Here is a 20,654-nt window from a genome sequence, read left to right as displayed (position 1 = left end):
GAGGCGAGACAGAAGTTCCTACAGTTAGCACATGAGATCCCTTTGGCTGGTCACTTGAGTTTCAAGAAGACCAAAGAGAGGCCATCTCTGTACTTCACTTGCCCAAGTTGGGGCCTGATGTGGATACATTTTGTAGGAGCTGCCACACTTCAGACTTCTGGCAAGAATTGATACAAGCATGTGCCACCTTTAGTGCCCCTCCCTGTGGTGGTTGTCCCTTTTGAGAGGGTGGAGATTGACATTGTTGGCCACTAGACCCTCCAACCTCCTCAGGGAACAGCTTTATACTGGTTTATCGTAGTCCATGCTACCAGGTATCCTGATGCCATACCTATGAGAACTGTTATTGCTCAGGCAGAGGCTAAGGCGCTCTTTGGTATTTTTTTTACCAGGGTAGGTTTTCCTAAGTTAGTCATCTCTGACAGGGGGGGTCAGATTTTATGTCCCACTACATGCAGATCATGTGGAAAATCTGTGGAGTGACTTACAAGTCCTCAACAGCCTACCATCCCCAAACCAATGGGTTGGTGGAGACGTTTAACTGTACTATGAAGAGCATCATAGGTGCTTTAGAGGCACCCCTAAGAACAAAGTGGGATCTTCTACTGCTGTGCCTTCTCTTTGCTTATAGAGAAGTCCCTCAAGCAGGGGTTGGATTTAGCCCCTTTGAACTTCTTTATGGTCATCCAGTCAGAGGCCCTTTGGCACTGATAAGGAAGGGTTTGAGATTGCTCCTTCCCTAAAGCCAGTGAGAGTCACTGCCTATGTGCTGGGCCTCAGGAAGAGGATGGCACTGATCACAGAAGCATCAGAAGCCCTGAAAGCAGGTCAGGCTCTGGTCCAGCACAGACACGACCAGACGGCCAATATGGTGCAGTTGACTCCAGACCAGTTTGTATTGGTTATGGTACTTAAAGGGGGTACGGAAGGGTCCCCAGCAACACTGCCCATAAGGAGCTGTGTGCTGCAGTAGTAAAACACAGATGCCTTTAAGAGTTATGGAGCAGACAGACTACATAGAACAGGTAAAATACAAAGATGAGTTCCCAAAGAGACAGCCCACAAGAATGAATGAGAGGAAAAAGACTCCACTCATTCAGGATTGCAGGAATGAAGGTCCACACCAAAAGTGCTGGGGGTCTCACTGGGATAGGGGATAAAGCATAAAAATGATAAACCTCTAACAACTAGCATGATCTTCAACTGTTCTGGCAAACCGCTGCTATTTTGCTGATCTCCAGAGGCCATCATCTGTTCTTCGGCCCCTGTGATTGCTCAAGGTTCCTGCCTCTGTTCAGAAGGGTCACATAGCCTTCCCGTGGGCTAACAAGCTTCCTCCTAGTCTACCTCACTGCAGGGCGCCATGCAGAGTTTGCGACTTGTTGAACAAGAGCCCCTCTGCATCTCTCCAGCACGAAGAGGGGCTTTGCAGGACCAGCTTCTTGTTTTCCGCCATGAGGGTCAACTTCTGCTGTTTGATCGTGGTGGCTGCATCATGTCCTTGCAGTCCTGAGAGAGTCAATATCCTGGTGGTCCTTTCTTCAGAGAGTCTGGGTTGTCCACCGGCAAGGAACCGTCTCAGTAGAGCACAAAACCACCTACTAGCCAGACCTAAAACCAGACACCGAAAGTGAACTATGCAGCAGCGATCACAAGACCACCTCAAACAGAACCAAGACATGAAGCAAGAGGGTCTAAAAAAATTAAAAGCCTCTGAACTGCTCCCTGAGCAAATTGGAGCAAAGGCGGTTAGTAAACCTGCCTGTTGCAACCCACCAAAACCTCCATAGGGATTAACAGGCATAAAGTCTTTGCCCAATCTCTCCCTTGATCAACCATGATCGGTCGCGTTTTGGTCAAGGATTCCCCCTAGCTCTCTGGGGCTTCTCCCAATGTAGTAGGACTGGGAGGGGATCTCCTAAGAAGTCATTTCTAGTTCTTAAACGCTTATGACACTTACCTGCCTGTTAGCTTTGCCACACTTGTTCATCCTACTTTAAAAAGTCCTAACCTGCGGCAAAGGGTTCAATTGGGAGTTGTGACTTTTAGGGAACTAGACACCATCTCTTCTACCAAGGGAAGGACTTTAATGTTTATAGCCTTCTATTTATAAGGCTGTGTATTGTGCTTAACACTTCGGTTTACCTAATAGTTCTCCAGTTGTATTGGCCGGTGAAAAGGACGCCGGCAGGAGAGATGGCAAGAAGACACTGAGGCCATTGTGGGCCGGCGAGAGGGTCTGGAGCTGTGAGAAGCTGGTTGCTGTGTGTTCCCTGTTGATAGTGGGGAACACCAAGAGTCCCCGACCACTGCAGGAAGAGCTGGTGAGGGCGAGTGCTGCTCGTCGGAGCTCCTTCGGGAGTTAGCAAGAACCCAGGAGGGACATCAGAGCACCCGGAGGAGCCGCCGCACACTAGTGACAGGGAAGGTTCACTCAGGCCAGGGCGATCCAGGGGCATGGTGTGGGTTGCAGCCAATACCAAACGAGCAAGAAAATACAATAATGGGATCTGAAGACCCAAAAGTGACTTATTGAATACCAAACCAATTGCCAAGCAAGTAGTGAGTTTTGAATACTGCTGAATGGGTCGGATGACCAAATATGAGAAATTGAATACCGAACAAGTTGATAAGCATTGAATATGTTTTGAATGAACTAAAGAGAAGTATATGAGAATATTTCACGTATGAAATTGAAAGCGACGTACATTTGCGAATTAAAGGAATTTAAAGAAACAATTTACAAAAATAGTGAAAAGCCAAAATACTATCGGATAGTATAGAAAGACGGTGGTAACTAGGTGAAATACCACGAAGGAAAGTGTGGGAGAGTCACATGATGATAAAGACAAGAAGCCAGTGAAGTGAGCCAGATGTTTAACTGGGCTTACAGCTCAGATGCAGAAAGGAAACTTATGTTTTCAAGGAATCCTCAGGATAAAGAATGAACTGTTGTAAAGTACCAAGGGTTATCAGTTGCGTGAATTGTAGTGGGTGGACCGACAACTGCGCCTAGACTGAGGAACCCTTTCTTGGAGTAAACCAAGAAGAAGTCAAGAAGCTGAGGCGGGTCGGCATAAAGTTGTTCAAGCAAGTGAAAATAAAAGAACTAAACAAATTGACGAGAACTTGGGGAAGGGAACCCCGAGTTCCTTTTGTGGAACTGTGTTGAACTTGGGACAAGAGCAAACCAGGAGTTGGAAGACGCTCTGAACTTTAGTTTGACCACTGTTACTTTGGTTACCGACATCCCTACACATTGTTTAGCTTTAGTTGTTAGCACAAATATAGGTTTTGGACACAGACCGACCTTTAAATTGAACTTACTGACTCAGGCCACTGCTTTATTTAGGTTGGGAAATCCCACCTTAGTATAGGGCATGTCAAGCCTTACACCACCCTGACATTTAAGTTAATAAAGACTTTTTGTTTGAACTTTGCATCTGTTGTATGTGTCTTACTTTGTGATGCCTTCACAGTATCTAGCATTAGTCAGTGACCAGGAGCTACCACTGGGGAACCAGAAGCTAGTACATAGCGTTACTGCAAATTAAAATTCCACATAAGATGTAAACCTATCACTGTCAATTATTTATGAACTATAATTATGCTTTCAATGATTTTTAGCTGCATCTAAATGTTTATTTATATATTGCCCCAAATTATAGATTCAAATTCACGTCTGTTTATTTGGCATCAGTTGGCCTGGGGAGCCAAAGGTAGCTGTTGGTCTCAAGCTAATCAGGCTCTTCTAGGCTCCAAGCAGGAGATGTCACCCAGCTACCCCCAATTTCGAACCCTGATTAAGGTCGGTTATAACCTAGTTTTGAAGCAGAAATAAATGCAGGGGCACAGAATAAAGAGGCATCGGCACAAAATGTACATCTGCAGGATCTTATCAGATGACAAAAAGTAGGCTTGCAGAGAGCAACACCATGTGGGGAGGGAAACAGGAGAAAATCACAGGTCTCTCTAAACCTATTAAACAATTAAACCATGCTATTTCTCTACTAGAAAGAGATGTTGTCTAAATGATTTCTATATTTAAGTATTGATGACTTTAGCGTGTTCGCCATTTTTTCTAAGACTCCATGAATCCATCATGATAGAACAGAAGCCCTTAAAAGGGTAACCCAAACGATTCTTCACAGGTTTCGTTTGAAGCCTTCAGCTATTCCAATAATGTACCGACTTAACTGCTAGAAATGTTTCCTTCATCTTGAACCGGAGACTGGATACATAGTTTTAAGCACTTGCTCTTTTATGAGAGTACACGTTCATATAGCACTTTTAGCCAACCTCATTTTGACCAGCGTTTTCTTTTTTACAATTTAAACCACCCAGTCCTTTTCATATTTTGCATTCACAAGTTCATTTATTTTGATATTTTGGTGAACCAAAGCAGAAATCCCTCTGAATGCAGCCTAATATGGAAGTTGCTGGTACTGAATCGTGGCAGCATGCATCTTTTTTGTCCAGTTATGAAATCCTAGAATTACATCTGCACAGTCTGCATGCAATTCTACCTAATGAGGGTTTAAGCTACCCACCTAAAATAGGTGCCAGATATCAACACAATCTTACCTCCATCATCAAACAGCCACCAGACGTCAATGGTGCTCTTGCCTTGCTTCCTTTGGAACTGTGAACTTGCATCAAGTAGTTTTTGGTCAGTTGTATTCAAAGGAGTTGCAGGACCCTTTCGTTCTGTATATTAAAAAACTCAAGTTAGTTACTATTTCAACGTAAAAAGAAACATGACACCTATAACTTCGGTTTGGGTACATTTTCCCACAAAGATGTACACTGCTTAACATTTAATGCCAATACTGAGTGTGTACATCCCCTAAGTGCACTGGCTATATCTGGCATGCTAGAATGTGCCTATGGAAGGGGTTTCATTATAACAATGTGGATATTAATGGCTGGGGACAGTGGGAATATAAACAGCAGTCCTTTATGGATGAAGGGTGACAAAGAACTTTGTAATGGGAGCCAGCATGCACAATGCTCGGTCTCTTGTACTTCTGTTGGCAATTTAAACAAGAGGGCAAAACGGATGGCATTCAGAAATGGCAGGGCTTCACTTGTGTCAATCATTAACACAGCCCAAAAGAAATCTCTGCTGGGTTCAACATCACAGAATGCTCAAATGGCCCTTGAACTGCAAAGGAGGGGATAGGATACAGTCTATGTTTAATCTTGGCAGATAAGAACCATTTTTCAATGGGCCACATAGAGGTCCATCCCACTAAAGTGATTTGCTGCACAACCTTTACTAGCCAACACAGAATGGCTTTGAAATCCTGCTACTCAATGATGGACTAAAAGGGTAGTATGCAACCCAAGTCTCACGAATTAGAATAGCAGATTAAAAAGTTAGTTTTACTACATACTGGTAAAACAAACCAACAGATTCCTACAGCCAGTTTAAAAAAGAAAACCGGGACTTGCAGAAAGGGTAGGTACCTTTATTAGGCCAATTCATGTTTTTTGGCTGCAAGCATTCAAGATCCCTAATGTTGCTTCCAGAAAACACACGCCTCAAGGGGGAATCTTCAATAAATCTTTCACTGAGGAACAGAGTAGTCGTTTCAACATAATTGGCTGGTGTGTGGCTGCTAAATGAGGAGCGTCAGTTCATTATGGCGCTTAAACATGAGCCAGAGAACTTTGAAAGTGATTTTAAGCAGGAAAAGCCAACCGAGCGCAAATTCTTTCAAATTATAGGTTTAGATATTCCGGCCATAGGATAGTGGTGGGAGCAGGATGGGCGGGAGCCAAGGGAATGAGTCCCCAGGGGAATAAGAATGTGTCCCCCATGCTCCCCTGCTGGGGCAACCCGCTGGCAAACCTCTGGCACTTGGTGATCGTCACCATTGCAAACAAGTCGATCTGGGGATTGCCCCATTTGCGCAACAGATTCTCCACTAGGATCTGCTGAAGCTCCACTCTTGGCACGAGCGAAGTTCCCTGCTCAGAGTCGGCGACTGTTTGGCAAGACTGTATGCAGTACCCTTTGGGTGCACTACAACCACGCTGACCTCCTGGCATTAGGAACCCAACCTTTGGTATAAGTCTGTACTACACAGGTTGGTAGCGTGTTGAGCAGCCAGGGTCATCTCAAGAGGGGTCAATGTGAGCTGTAGGGGAGATACAGAGATTCACAGTGACAAGTATTCAAATAAACACACAAGGTTTCTTGATTATTATTTAACAGTTAGAGTAAGCCTTCAGAAGGGAGCAATATAATATTAACACACAAATACTCTACAAAATACTCTATTTCTAAATCAGCAAATACCCTTTTGGGATGGCACACAGATACTTCCTACACCCTCAGGTGACTTTAGTAACTAGGACACTTTGGACATTAATATACCACTGTTTGCATTTAGAATCAGACCTAGGAGTATGTCAAAGAAAAAGGTTATTGGAACAAAACAAGGGATCACACAAATATTCTGAATCAGATAAGCATTTTTGGCAACCCCCAATGCAAAGTTAGTTAACCCCTTCCTGGAAGGAAGACCAAACACAATATCAGAGGGAAGAAGAGTAATTCAGGGAGCCAGGCTAGACCAAAGTCAATAGGGCAAAAGTCAAGGTGAGCTGAAGCAAGTCTTGCAGCTAAGTAAAAGTCTTGCACAATGTTTTAGAAGTCTTGGTAGAAAAGATCAAATCAAAGCAGGGCCACAGGCTGATAAGGCTTGTGAAGTAACGCAATTGCAGTGGAATTTCAACCAGCTCCAAGAGGATGTCCAGGTGGCTTACTTTGGAGTGGATTGGTCCCACCAACTCAAGGGGAGAAGTCGTCCTTGCAGGGCTTCTCTAGTTGAAACGAAATTTGAGTTTCAGCACAGCCGCACGGCTTTACCAGGCAAACAAACGCTCCAGGAGTTGCAGCAGGCGTCTTCAAGTTCTTCTTCAGATTCCTTCGTCCAGTGGTCGACTGCCTTCCAAGACAAAAAGCCTTGCCTTTTATGCAGGTTTATCCTATTTATTCCAGCCAAGCTGTCAGTCACCCAGCAGGGTGGCTGTCCTTGCTGCACAGCCAGCCCAGCCAATCACCTAAGAATGCATGTCCTGTCTCCTAGGAGACTAAGCACAGAGTTTCGGTCACCTCCCTCGATTCCTGCCCCCGCCAGAAAACCTGGAGCCAAAGGCTCGAGAATCCCACCAAAGGCAAAACGAACAAAGGGACCAAACCTGGTTTGGCACGCAGAGCAAATCTCAAGGACCATACCAAAATGGCACCCTTGGGTGCTTTACTGCAGCTGCGAACGCAGCCTGTGGTAAACGGACACCACGATAGTTAAAAGTAAACCACTGCCACCAGCCATTCGCAGAGGAAAGGGTAACATAAAAGGGTCGCATGAGAAGCTAGACAGGGATACCAAGTAACCCCTCCACCACCCTATTGTAAGATAGGGTGTGCTGGGTCTAGAAAGTTTACAATGCAAGTAAAGTCAATTTCACTTCACTGCTCTTGGAAACAGTAGTTTATCCAAGACAAGCTATTTAACCCTTGGGAAATCTAAAAAGACTTCCCTGTGTCACTGCACTGAAGGTGCTGTATGACAATGTAAAAAGATGATGCCTATTGAGTTTGTCAGACTCCACAACCAAAAGAAACCCAGAGTTCAAATCACATGAAAAATACATGAGAGAGTGGGAAAAAACAGGTCTCACTCTCTCCAGGTAAACAATTAAAGTGCTAGAGTCCAGCAAAAGAGCTGAGGGTCTCTAAGGTAGAGAGGCATTAGCAGATTTCTGAGAATTCTCACTAACAGTGTTCTTGACTCCTGCCAGATGTAACGGGATGAGGAACATTCCCTGAGCGACGGGCCAGCGCCATAAATCCTGCACTTCTTTGGAGAGCACTGGGAACCTGGTGCCCCCCTGCTTTCTGATGTAAAACATTGTGGTGGTATTGTCTGTGAAGACCCGCACCACCTTGTCCTTGAGGGACGGCAGGAACGATTTGAGGGCCCAAAACACCGTCCGTAGCTCCAGCACATTGATGTGCAACTTTTCCTCGGGCAGCCACAGGCCTCTGGAATGAAGACTCCCCATCCCTCCAGGGAGGCGTCCGCCGATACAGTCTCCTGAGGCGGTAGAGCCTGGAAATCCACACCTCCGGTCAGATGAGAGCGCACAGCCCACCATCTTATCGCCCAACGGAACCCCACGTCGAAAGCAATCTTGTCCTGGAAGCTTCCGGACACCTGAATCCAATGGGTGTTGAGGAACTCCTGCAGTGGCCACATCCAAAGCCTGCAGAGTCGGATGAGATGGATGCATGACATCATGCCGAGCAGAGACTTGATGGTCCTCAATGGCGATCTTCAGAGCGAGCAGCCGTTGCACCTTGCCGAGGATGGCCGCCACCCTCTCCTCTGACGATGACACCAGGCATGACACTGTGTTGAGCTGGGATCCCAGGAACAGTGCGTCCTGCGATGGAGTGAAGAAGGACTTCGCATAATTCACAGAGAACCCCAGATCAGTCAGTAGGCGGACGGTCCGTGCCGTGTGGTCGACGGCGACGCTCCTTGAGCGCACCCGTCCAAGTAAGGGAAGATGTGGATCCCTTGCAGTCACAGATGTGCCGCCACCGGCGCCAGGCACTTGCTGAAGACCCTTGCCGTCGACTTCAATCCGAAGGGAAGGGCCTTGAATTGGTAATGCTTCCCCTGAACGACAAAGCGCAGAAACCTGCGGTGTCACTTGTGAATTGGGACGTGGAAGTACGCATCCTCCAGGTCGAAGGACGACAAAGTCTCCCTCTTCTAGCTGTCCGAGCACGTGCTGAAGAGTGACCATTTGGAATTTCTGGGACTTGATGTATTTGTTTAGTCATCGGAGGTCGAGAATGGGCCTCCAGCCCACAATCTTCTTTCTCACGAGGAAGTACATTGCGTAGAGTGTGGAGCCGCTTTGGGACGAGCTCCACCCCCCCCCTTCCTTAGCATGGCCTCGAACCTCCAGCAGCAGCTGAGGGACATGGTTTTCCTTATCGGCCACCCGTGGGAATTTGGGACACTTCCATTGAAACTCCAGGGTGTGTCTGTGGGCGAGAGAGTCCAGCAGCCAACGGTCGGTGGAGATGGTCTTCCACACGCTGACGAAGTTCGCCAGCCGGCCTCCCACCGAGGTGCACGGGTTGGGGCCCAAAGTCACGGCTGGTTCATTCCTGCTTGGATATTGACGGGCCATCTTGGGGTCCCTGGTGGCGACAATGTCCACCTCCATACGCCCTGGAACTGCCCCTGTAGGTCTCCTGGGCCCGTGGGCTGAAGAACGGGAGGACTGACAGTAGGAAGAGGAGCTCCTACGTACCCCTTGGAAGAATAGCAAAACTTGAATCCTGGGGATCGAAAGGACATCCGTCGCTGCTGCAGTGCCACCTCCATGTCTGCCTTGATGGCCTGTAGAGACTCATCTACAGCCTTCCCGAAGAGATTGTCTCTGTCAAAGGGCATGTCCAAAACCCTCGTCTGGATGTCCTGTCAAAAGTTGGTGGCCTTGAGCCAGCCACGACGACGAAGGCAAACACTGTTGCCCATCTGGTGGAACCCTGCGTCAGTGATATACATTTGACCTGACCTCAGGCTATTGGCAAATAGCAGGCCTCTACCAGTTTAGGTTTATGCCTGCTACATTTCAGAGGATGGTGAATCAAGTTCTGAATGGGTTAGAGGACTTCTACATGTCATACTTGGATGACATTGCAGTTTTCAGCCACACTTGGGAAGAGCATCTTCACCAAATAGGACACGTTTTGCAGTCTCTGCAACAGGCTCATATAACCATAAAGGCTAGTCAATGTCAAATTGGTCATAGTAAAGTGGTCTACTTTGGACATGAGGTAGGAGGAAGTGAAATAAGGCCACTGCCTAGTAAAATACAAGCTGTACAGGAGTGGGCCACCCCTACTACTCAGGCCCAAGTGAGAGGCTTCATAGGTCTCACTGGATATTGTAGAACTTTGCAGAGAACTATGGGACTATAGTTTCTCCCTTGAATGGGATCTCCTCACCCAAATTCCCCAAGAAGGTCAGGTGGAATGAGGAGTGCACCAAGGCTTTTGAAGGACTGAAGAAAGCCCTTTGTCAAGCTCCATTCTTGAGAGCTCCCGACTACAACCAATCCTTCATTGTACAAACAGATGCTTCTAACACAGGGCTAGGTGCAGTTTTGAGTCAACTGGATGAGAAAGGCAGGGAACACTATCTGCTCCCTCAGTAGGAAACTGAAGGCCCGTGAGACAGTGGGCAATTATTGAACATGAATGTTTTGCCATTGAGTGGTCTCTGAAGAGGTTTAGGCTATGCTTGTGGTTCTAATTTCATTATTCAGACAGACCAAGAACACCAACCTTGATATGGTTAATGCAGATGAAGGGGGAAAATCCAAAATTGATATGGTGGTTAATCAGCCTCCAAGGGTTTGATTTTACCATAGAACACAGGTCAGGGTCGGATCAAAATGCTTACGGTCTTTCCAGAAAGCATGACCGACTGGATTAGGCGATTCATCCAGGAGTGGATTAAATCCTCCTGTCCCTTAATGTAGGGGGGGGGGGCAGAGGGACGAGTGTTGGGGAGAATTCTCATTTCCGGGCCAATTTCCTTTCAACCTTAGAGACCCACAGCTCTTTTGCTGGACTTTAGGACTTTTTTAATGTTAATCCTAGAACGAGTGAGCCTTTTTTCTCATCCTCTCATGTGTTTTGACCTGCTTTGGATTATGTGTTTCCTTCGTTTCCATAGGCATCTACTTTTTGTATGACGACAGCACCTTCAGTGCAGTGTCAGAGAAATCCTTTAGATGTCTCCTAAGGTTTAAATACCTTTTCTTGTGTGAACTACTGTTCCCAAGAATAGTAAAGTGAAATTGACTTTACTTACTTTTCCTCTTTGTAGGTCCAGCACACACCATCTTATGTGGAGTGCTGGGAGGGGGGGGGGGGGTTGGTGTTACTTCGTAGCCCCTTTTCCTACCTACTCATGTAAATAAATGTGTTACCCTCACTACTTTAAATGACTGGTGGCAGTGGTTTAATTTTCATACCATTGTGCTTTTTCTACAGGAGGCTGTATCCTCAGCTGCAAAATAGCACCCATGGGTGACCATTTTGTCAAAATGGCCCTGGTCGTCTTTTTCTGCCATTTTCTGTTTGTGAGGTCTTTCTTGGGGGGGCTTCAGTACTGAAACAAGCCTCTGGTTCCAGTGTGTCTGGAAGGGTAGGAAATGAGGGAGGTTCCCCAAACTCCCCTGTTCTTGGTCTTTAGGAATATCTGAATGCACCCAGTCCCGATTGGCTGGCTGTCCTTTTAGGACAGCCCTCCTCCTGTTTGAGTGACAGCTAGGCTGTGCATGAATGGGAGAAACCTGCTTAAAAGGCGAGTGTTTTGGGACTGAAGACAGTCAACCACTGGGAAGAACAACCCGAAGAAACCGTGAACGAAGATTGCTGCAACCTCCTGAACCTTTGAATTGCCTGGTGAAGCACTACTGCTCTGCTGAAACTCCTTTTTCTAATCGACAAGAGACGCTCCGGAAGGGACGACTTCTTCCCTTGTGTTAGTGGGACCAACTAACCCCGAGACGACCATCTTTCCTGAATGGCTGTACTTCTTTGCTGCTGCAGGAACCAAGTGTCAGGTGTCAAGAAATGCGTAGTAGAGTGCAACTATTGGGATCGGGCCAGAAGCTCCAGGAGTCTCCTCAGGACCTTCCAGAAGCAAGAAGAGCAGAGCTTGAGTCCCCTATCCAGAGTGCAGGACTCAAGGAGTGAAGGAAGCCCAACCGGTATCCAAGATCCACGCTGGTGCTGTTTACAGAGCGCTGAAACCGCAAAGTGCTGCTGGCCCAGGATCTGCATCGCTGCAACCAGACAGAAGCCACCAGACAGAAGCCACTCTTATTCTAATCAAAGATAGTGTTCTGACTTGGGGTACTTACCTCAGTGTCTTTAGCTTTGCTCTTCTCAGTTGGGACTTGCAGTAGCTACCTTGGTAGAGTTGATTTCAGCTCTACCCTTCACAAGTGTAACAGCTGGTGACCCTACAGTGATTTTTCTTCAAACGCTCTAACTTTGCGCAAGACTTTGTTATCTAATAAGTGCCTCAGCTCCATAGACTGTGCTCCAATTGACTTTGGCTGTCCTGGCGCCCCGCAGACTCTTCTAGTCCATTAGACTGATACTTACTGTCCCTCATAGGTGATAACTTGTTTTTGTAACTATTATTGCTGGGAAAGGTTTTTATCTAGACTTCATTGGAAGATTTAAAGTGCTCACATGCTCCAAGAACCTGTTAAATCTTTTCCTTCCCTTAACCTTTCCTTTCTACAAACCTCATTATCTGTACTAGTGATATGTACATGCCATTACTGTCCTAGTTAGTGAAGTCACCTCATGGTGTAGGAAGTGCATAAGAAGCATCTCTAAAGAATATCTACTAGCTTTGTGTTGATTCTGGAAAAGTATTCTAAAGTATATTTGATTGGTACACGTATTGCCCTTTTTAAAGAATGCTTATTTAAAAACTACTGTTAAATAATTATTTATAACAAAAACCTTGAGTCTAAGTGTTACTTGGCTACTTTTATTTGGGTATTTCATTGCTACAGCTCATATTTACCCCTCTTGAGATACGCCTGGCTGCTCAGTCACACTACCAACTTGTGTAGTACAGGCCTATACCAAAAGGTGGGTTACTTAATACCAAGATCGACAAAGTTTGTGTAGTCTCCCACAGGGTTACTACATCAATTCTTGCCTAACACCAACCACCACTAGCCACAATATGAGGGCTGGGGATGCGGGGGCCAGGGGAGATGGGGGGGGGGGCGTAATTGTTTCCTAGGCTGACTGAATTTGTGTTATCGTTTTGTTATAGTGGTAGTGTCAGGGATTAGTTTACAATAGTTTTAGGATAGAAGACAGAATTTCTGCCAGACATCCTGTCGAGCACTTATTTCATTTTAAGAAGGAAGAGGATGGAATAGGTTGGTTACATGTGATTTATGCGGTTTCTCAAGTTTTACAGGCCAAGTGATGGCTCTGGTGTCACTTTTGCGAAGAGGAGTAGCGGTTAGACAAAGACTCGCTCAGAGAATGTTGGTGCCTCTTATTGTTCCTCACTTTTTATGAGTGTGACTAATAGGAAAAAGTATCTTCAGGCACAGACAAGGGAGTATTTGAGGGTTGCTAGAGTACACTTTTCAGCTGTTGACTTCAAAGTCCAGAGGAAGACGTGGCACGTGCTCTAACAATCCTGTCACATACTCAGCCAAGGTCCATACCCAAACACCCACTCAGCAGCCACCCTACCACACACCAACCACACCACGGTACACTTACCCACCCTCTCAACAATCTAATGCCACCACAGTTGCATCCCTAGGCACCACTAGATTCCTACGCCTCTGATCATGCACTACAGCACCCCACCACACCTACAAATCCACAGCCCATTCACACCACACACCCCTCAGCCAGCCAAAGCCCTCCCCACCTCCACCCCCCACTAAGCCCCTAGCATGTGCCCTCAACGCCCGCTCTATCTGCGCACATGCTGCAGACAACCACAACCTACTACTAACTCCACGACCTTGACCTGCTCGCCCTCACAGAGACTTGGCTACACGAAGCAGCTGGACCGTACCTGTCCCTTGCCCCCCCCCTCCCCAACTACTCCCTACCGACCGGCCAACCTACTCACCAAGATCAACCCTAGCCCTCAAATCACGACAAACGTCCTACTCATCTACCGCCAGCCCACCAACTCTGGCACACCAAACTCCGACATGCCCCTACTCATTGCCCCCTTCCTGAAAACCAATACCAAATTCCTGCTCCTTGGTCACTTCAATCTCGGATTTGCTGACCCAACCGATCACCTGGCCTTGGCACTCGCATCAACGCTCCAAGAGATGAACTTCATACAAGTCACCCAGGCACCCACCCACATCAAAGGCTGCATGCTTGACTGCATCCTATCCCTAAACAGCCCCACCAAAATCTTAGACATTAAGTACAGACCATCCCCTGATCCTATTCACCGTAGACCTCAATGTCACCACCGGAAAACCCACTACCACCCACCAACTCATCACTGCTAGAGACACACAAAAAAAAAAAAAACATACTAAGGAACTCCTAGAACCCACCATTCGGACCTCCCTCGAAACATGCCCTGATAACTATAACCCAGAGGCCATTCTCTCAGCTTATAACCCTGCCTTGTGCCACACCTTGGATCTTCATGCCGCTCTCAAAACTAGCACCCAGAAAAGAGATCACCACCACAATTGGTTCACTGAAGACCTAGCTAATCTCTGCAAAACCAAGCGTGCTAAAGAACAAATCTGGCAGAAAACCCCTCCCTCAGCAACAAATATGCCATCGGCATCTGCGCCACCTCCTACAAACTTGCTATCATCACCACCATAGCCAGCATCTACAATACCCGCATCTCAGAAGCCCAGTCTAACACAAAAGAGCTATTCAAAATCCTAAAAGAACTGGAATCCCCAGTCAGACCCGTCTAAACCTTTCCCAAAGACAAAACCTGGTGCACGTTGGTACAATCCACCTTGGCCAACAAAATCCAGAACCTTCGATATAAAACCATCCTAAAGAAAGCAGATCCCTCAAGCCAAACCCTCCCGCCCTACATCCTCCCCACCCACACCCTATAACCCCCTCCCCTTCCAATTCACCCCCATCACCATTGCAGAAACTATTACCATCATCCAACACCTCAAAGCCTCCAACTGCACTGGTGACCTCTGCCCCGCACAAATCAAACTGTGCCGAGCCCCTGGGCCCCACCATTACCAAATGTATCAATGCCTCCTTCAGCACCTGCACCATACCCACCTCCATCAAAGAAGGCTGGATCAAACCACTACTGAAAAAAACCTTCCTTTGATCCCACTCTCCCCAACTACCGCTGCATCACTACAGTGCCATTCCTCTTGAAAATCCCTGACTGCACTGCCTACCAATAACTCCAAACCTACCTCGAAACCCACTCCCTACTTGGTGTATGCCAATCTGTCTTTAGACAGACGGCACGGAATCTGCCTTCCTCGATCTCAAAATACAACTTTACCTCATTCGCGAAAAAGGAGACCTCGCCATTCTCATGCTACTCGACCTTTCAGCGGCCTTCGATCTCGTAGACCACGATATCCTCTGCCACCGCCTTCAACTTTTCCCAAGAAGCAGCCAAATGGGTCAAATTCTTCATGAGCAACCAAACCTCTAGGGTCTTCGCTGGCACGGAAGCAGCAGACCCCATCCCAGTTCCCTATGGAGTCCCACAGGGATCCTGCGTCTCACCCACGTTCTACAACTCGTACACTAAGGACCTATTCGGTCGCCTTGACAACCTTAATATCCCTTACACAAATTTTGCTGATGACAGCCAGATCCTCCTCAAACTATCTGGCACCTATGACCACAACTGTGCAAACATCAATCAACTCTACATCATCATCCAGGCATGGATAGCAAACCACCACATATGCCTAAATGATAAGACCGAGCTACTCATTGTCGGATCTGCCCACCACATCAAACATCTTGATTCTGCCTACTCCTCCATCGACGGAAACAGCATCCCGGTCTCCCTTCATGTGAAAACACTAGGAGTCTTCCTAGATGCAGAACTCAACCAGAACTAAAACGTGAAAGCAATGTACTCCTCCACTGCATACTCGACCAAACTCAATCTCTCTAGAAAATTACTCACCCCTAGCAACTGCCTCACTCTTGCTAGAGCAACTGTCAGTAGCAAACTGGACTACTGCAATGCCATTTTAGCAGGGACCTCCAACAAGAATCGCAAACTACAACTCACACAGAACAACGCCCTCAGAGCAGTTTGGGGCCTCAAACGCTCAGAGCACATCTCCCAAATCAGACGCAAAGCCCACTGGCTTCTCATCAAAGCACACATTGACTTTAGAATACTCTCCATAACTCACTGCTGCCTCTACAACACAGCCCCCATCTCACGCACCGCATCTCCAAGAAACCCAATCCACAAACTTTACGTTCAACTTCCTCCATCTCACGCACTTCACCTAGATTCAACAGACTCATCGTGCCCAAATTATGGAACACACTCCCTCCCACCATCAGGAACAAACCTTCCTACCTTACATTTGCAAACAAGTCAAAACCGCACTTGACAAATATGCATGGTCACCTATGTAACTATTGTTGACTACTGTAACTAACTATGCTTTACTGTATGTAATCTAGTGCCGTGATATCTCTGGGTCCTGGGCACGCATAACAAATGAAATAAAATAGTCCGACAGTATCCGCACTCCTGTATCGTGGTCTTTTCCAAAAAGTGGCAATGGGTGTGGATCCATTTGAGGCCCGATTTGGGAGAAGACTTAGTTGGCGTGATTCAGTATAGTTGCTTAGCATGGTCACAGAAAAAAGAAAAGCAATAGAAAATGATGCCAGCTGGCCAGAGTCTATATGGAGAGAACCTTACTCCCAGCAAGAAATGTTGAGCAGGAGAGGTGATACAACCTCAGAGTTGCACGGCACCACCTAGTAGCTAAATAAACACTTTCTGGAATGGACTGCTTCAAGAGGATGTTTCTAAAGATGAGGAATCTGTGAGAGGAATACATTCATAAGGAATATTCTTTACATCTTGTAAATGCTAGGCAAGTATGTTGATGAGGGTTATAGATAATGTCATTCAGGAAGTATTTGGGAGTGTCCTTTAGGGTTTGGTCCCCACTTGCCAGGGTCAACCACGATGCAAAGGTTACCTGGAGTACCAACTTTAGGCATGCCAGAGGTACTGACAGACTTGTAGGATCAATTTGGATTCCATCACCCACAGGATTTAATGGAAGAAATGAACTGGCTTCCGTTTGGCTGAGCAAGATATTGATATTTTATTTGTATTGCGCTCGTACACATGTTTTTCAGAGCGTGAGATATACTGGGCCTCCCCCGAGTAGTTACCCATTGGCAGCAGAGAGTTCAAAGGACTTTGTTTAGCGATGGCTTGGATTAGGAGTGCTTGTAACATTGCGGTTCAGATATCTTCAGTAGTTTATGACCACCGACAATGCTTGATGCATCAGATCTGAATAGACTGCCATCTGGTGGCAGTGACCAGCATCTTCAATCAAGAACAAATGCTGCAGTGCTACTGAAGATGCATTTTGCAGAAGATAATCATGTGCACAGTACAAACAACTGGGTCATTGAGGGCAAACCACAAGTACTGGTGAAGCAGAGATTCTGTCTAGGAGAGACAGTTCAGGCATAAGATTTGCCTTGTTTGCGATGTAGATGGGTAGCAACCACAGGCGTCTGCTTCTGTGCCCAGGGTTTCCCCCCCTCTTCATATTGGCTCTATGCAGCAACAAGCAGGACAGCTTTCTTTCAAGCTTATGAGTATGGAGTGCTTGCGAGCTAGCTGTACACATTGGGACCAATGAAGAGATCATTGCAGAATTGCGATCTATTGGCCAGAGCTTTTCAGTCAGTAAACCTCTTGGGAGAGTGTGGTTACCAGCAGAGCTTGTTAACGATTCCACTTCACGTATGCATCTTCAGTGCTTCAGACTCATTCCCATGATCAACATGGTTCGAACTCACATACTCTGGATGCCGACGGTCTCTGTTTGCCCAATCAAAGGTTTGCATTCATTTAAATTATTACTGGCCTCCCGATCACAGGCCTCCATTTGTTCAAACTATTGACAGCCACCTTAATATCAGGGGGGGCTACCACAATAAACATTCTCAGGCTTCGTCTCTGGCTCAGATTTGTATTCCGAACTTGAATCACAAGTAGAAATCACAAATAGATCATATAATCTGGATCTAGCAACCAGTAGGAATGACCAAACAAGGCAACATTTATATTCCAACATTTATATTCCACTCCCCTGCTCTTAGGAAACAAGGGTGGAATTGGCTTGTATTTACTCTGGGTGCCTGGTGAGCCACACCCACCCCCCCCCTTCCCCATCTCCACCAAATCTCGAAATCACCCAGAGCCAGCTGTGCGTGTTACATCTCATACCAGTGGTGCACTAGGAGAAATGTTTCACCACCACCCCCTTCCATTACAGGTTTTGTTTTATCTTATCTGCAAATGTAGCTATTTTAATTTATTAGGAATCTGTGGGAGGAAGATGTTCATTACAAATGTGTCTTGTAATTGCCTTAAACTTCTTGGAGTAAGAGATTACTATTGTAACTTTCATATTCCAACTGTTCATTTTCATGTGCTTGCGAAAAATCTTTGCAAATGCCAGCTTCGATCAGAAAATCCTAAATCATAGACTTTGTATAGATGGGTTCGAAGTAAAGAGCTTGGCCTTTTTTACAAACTGCAGATGTCTCATTTAAGGTGCAAGACAATGGTAATTTTAAAAACAAACCATTAAGCAAAACTAGTCATGACCCAAAAAGGGAGACTTGGTGCATCCATATTAAACAATCTGAACTACATCACGTTTGTTCTTTTTATAGGCACGATCTACAAGGATGAAATTATGACAAAACTGGAACTAGCAGCTGTTGCAAGATCGTACCTTCAAATTCATCTCATGGTGTGCCGTCTGTTAAGGTGGATTTCCAAAATCAGCTGTCTGGGAGGATTTTGGGAAGCCACCCTATTATGGAAAGACACTGAATTTAGCCAAACCCAATTAATGTAAGTAGCAGAGCAGCAATGCTTAATCGTAGGAAGCATATGAGGGTGGTTTAGGGCTACGATTAGTCCACAAAGGGTAACAGCAATAATTCTAGTTATAGTTAAGTATAATATACAATCGTGTTTCATGCCTTAAAAATACACACTAAGCAATTAAAACCTCAAGCCAAATATTGTCACACCAACACCATAAAACAAATATATACATTCACGCTTAGGAGAAATAGAATAGCATTTGATTAATTGATCAGTGAAGCACAGGCAAGTACTTGGATTCCACTCGAAACAGAAAAAATACTTTATAATAATCGTTTAACAGCTTCCCTAGCCCTTATAAAGTCCATCACTGGGCTGTTTCGGGGCTTTGTGCCTAAACGTCACCAGTTCCAAAGTAGATACCTCACAGGTAGGTTTTATTAAGAGATTGGCAGTTCCAGCGGTTATGATTAGAGACCAAAAGTTAAACTTAAGATAAGCAAACTCACTCAATCCTAGGAAGGGATCCTTGACCAGGCTACACCAACCAAAGTCAGGAAACCGAGATTAAGAACAGGACTTCACACCCATGCAACACTATTGAGGACAAGGGGAAGAAATCCCAACTCTGATTTCACAAGAGACCACTGCTGGTGTTCCAGAATCCACTGGTGACACAATCTTCTGTGCTTCGTCCCCCGTTGAGGAAGACCTGTAGTTCGCGGGTGAAGTGGTCACTTTCAGACGCTGGATTTCGTTTTGGTTGGTTGTGGTGCTTAGGAATAGGTTCCAGACAGCTTCCGGTAGAACACCCAAACGAGAAAGATGAAGTCATTTGTGCAGCAGGACACCGCCAGGGATCGAAGGAGTGCTGCAACAGGTGTTGCCATGGTCCAGCGGCAGTGGCCGATCATCAATGGACAACGGAACAGGCCAATTGCTTCCATTCATGCAAGACGGCTGAAAAGGCAGGATCAGGTGTGTTGTTGCACAAGTTAAAGATCCTCCAGGTTCGAAGTATGCACTCGGAATGCTGATGGCTGAAGTGTGGTAGCTCAGGAGAGAGCCCGTCAGTCCACTGATTGGTCTGGGTCCACTTTCGAAGGTTAAGACAGCACAGATGCTTGAGCAGGGATTGAGGCTGTTCCTACCACTCCATGGGGTCAAAGCACCAACGAGGGCCTTCTTGAGACCAGGACAGAAGCGTGGCTTCACCAGTCCAGCAATGGAGTCGATGCAGGTCAGCTTCAGGTGTAGTCTGCGCGTCATCAACGGGATGTACTACTTTGTATAGGTCTTTGCTCCAACGATTATCTGTAGGAGCCATCCTCCTAACCAGGATTTGGGTTGGGAATATGCCCAAGCCCACCAATGGTAAGGATATGCACCATTCAAACAGGCAGTGGCTATCCAATCATGGCTAGCCACTGGCACAACATCTGTCCAGCAAGACATTCAGGCACCCAAATGTGTACTGGGATCCGACAGTCGCAGCCCCTACATCCTGGCTCACAGACAAACCACCATTTGCCTGCGAAAGCAGCAGCTTTCTTCAGGAAAGGGCATTCCATCTTTGTCATTTCCTGAGTAGGTCTGTGACAATAGGAATCAGCATACTTTTTCACTGCCGTAGCATGTATGGGCTGCAATTTCATTTTTGTATTCACCATGTCACTTAACAAATGCGGCTGTGTCTTGCATAAGATAGACTCTTGCAGCTAAAAGATAATCTCCAACTTTGCTCGGTTGATGTGCTTCTCTGTAGGCAACATTAAAATGCCCACTCTACCCTTATTTGGGCTCTTCCTCCTAGAGGTGTGCTATGTTCTTTCCTGTCTATTTCGCTGAAATGACATTTGCATTTGTGTAGGGAATGATTAAAGACAATACGTATAGCATGCAACATCAGACACATTCTTCAAAGCACCCCTAACGCATTAACGGCATGAGTTTCAA

General features: G+C 46.2%; 1 protein-coding gene across 2 annotated transcripts in view; it reads right to left on the bottom strand.

Moving 5' to 3' along the window:
• The window catches only part of SLC12A2 (solute carrier family 12 member 2), a 908,845-nt gene that overhangs the window by 187,785 nt on the left and 700,406 nt on the right, over positions 1 to 20,654 (bottom strand). For both annotated transcript variants that reach the window (XM_069625621.1, XM_069625620.1), the window contains one exon: positions 4,585 to 4,707. In XM_069625621.1, the coding sequence (XP_069481722.1) occupies positions 4,585 to 4,707 (123 nt within the window). The remainder of the gene's footprint in view (positions 1 to 4,584; positions 4,708 to 20,654) is intronic.

Source organism: Ambystoma mexicanum, chromosome 6p (genome assembly GCF_040938575.1).
Source record: "Ambystoma mexicanum isolate Mex_15411 chromosome 6p, UKY_AmexF1_1, whole genome shotgun sequence".
Lineage (NCBI taxonomy): Eukaryota > Metazoa > Chordata > Amphibia > Caudata > Ambystomatidae > Ambystoma > Ambystoma mexicanum.
The sequence above is the reverse complement of the archived record's forward strand: the minus strand, read 5'-3'. Positions and strand labels throughout refer to the sequence as shown.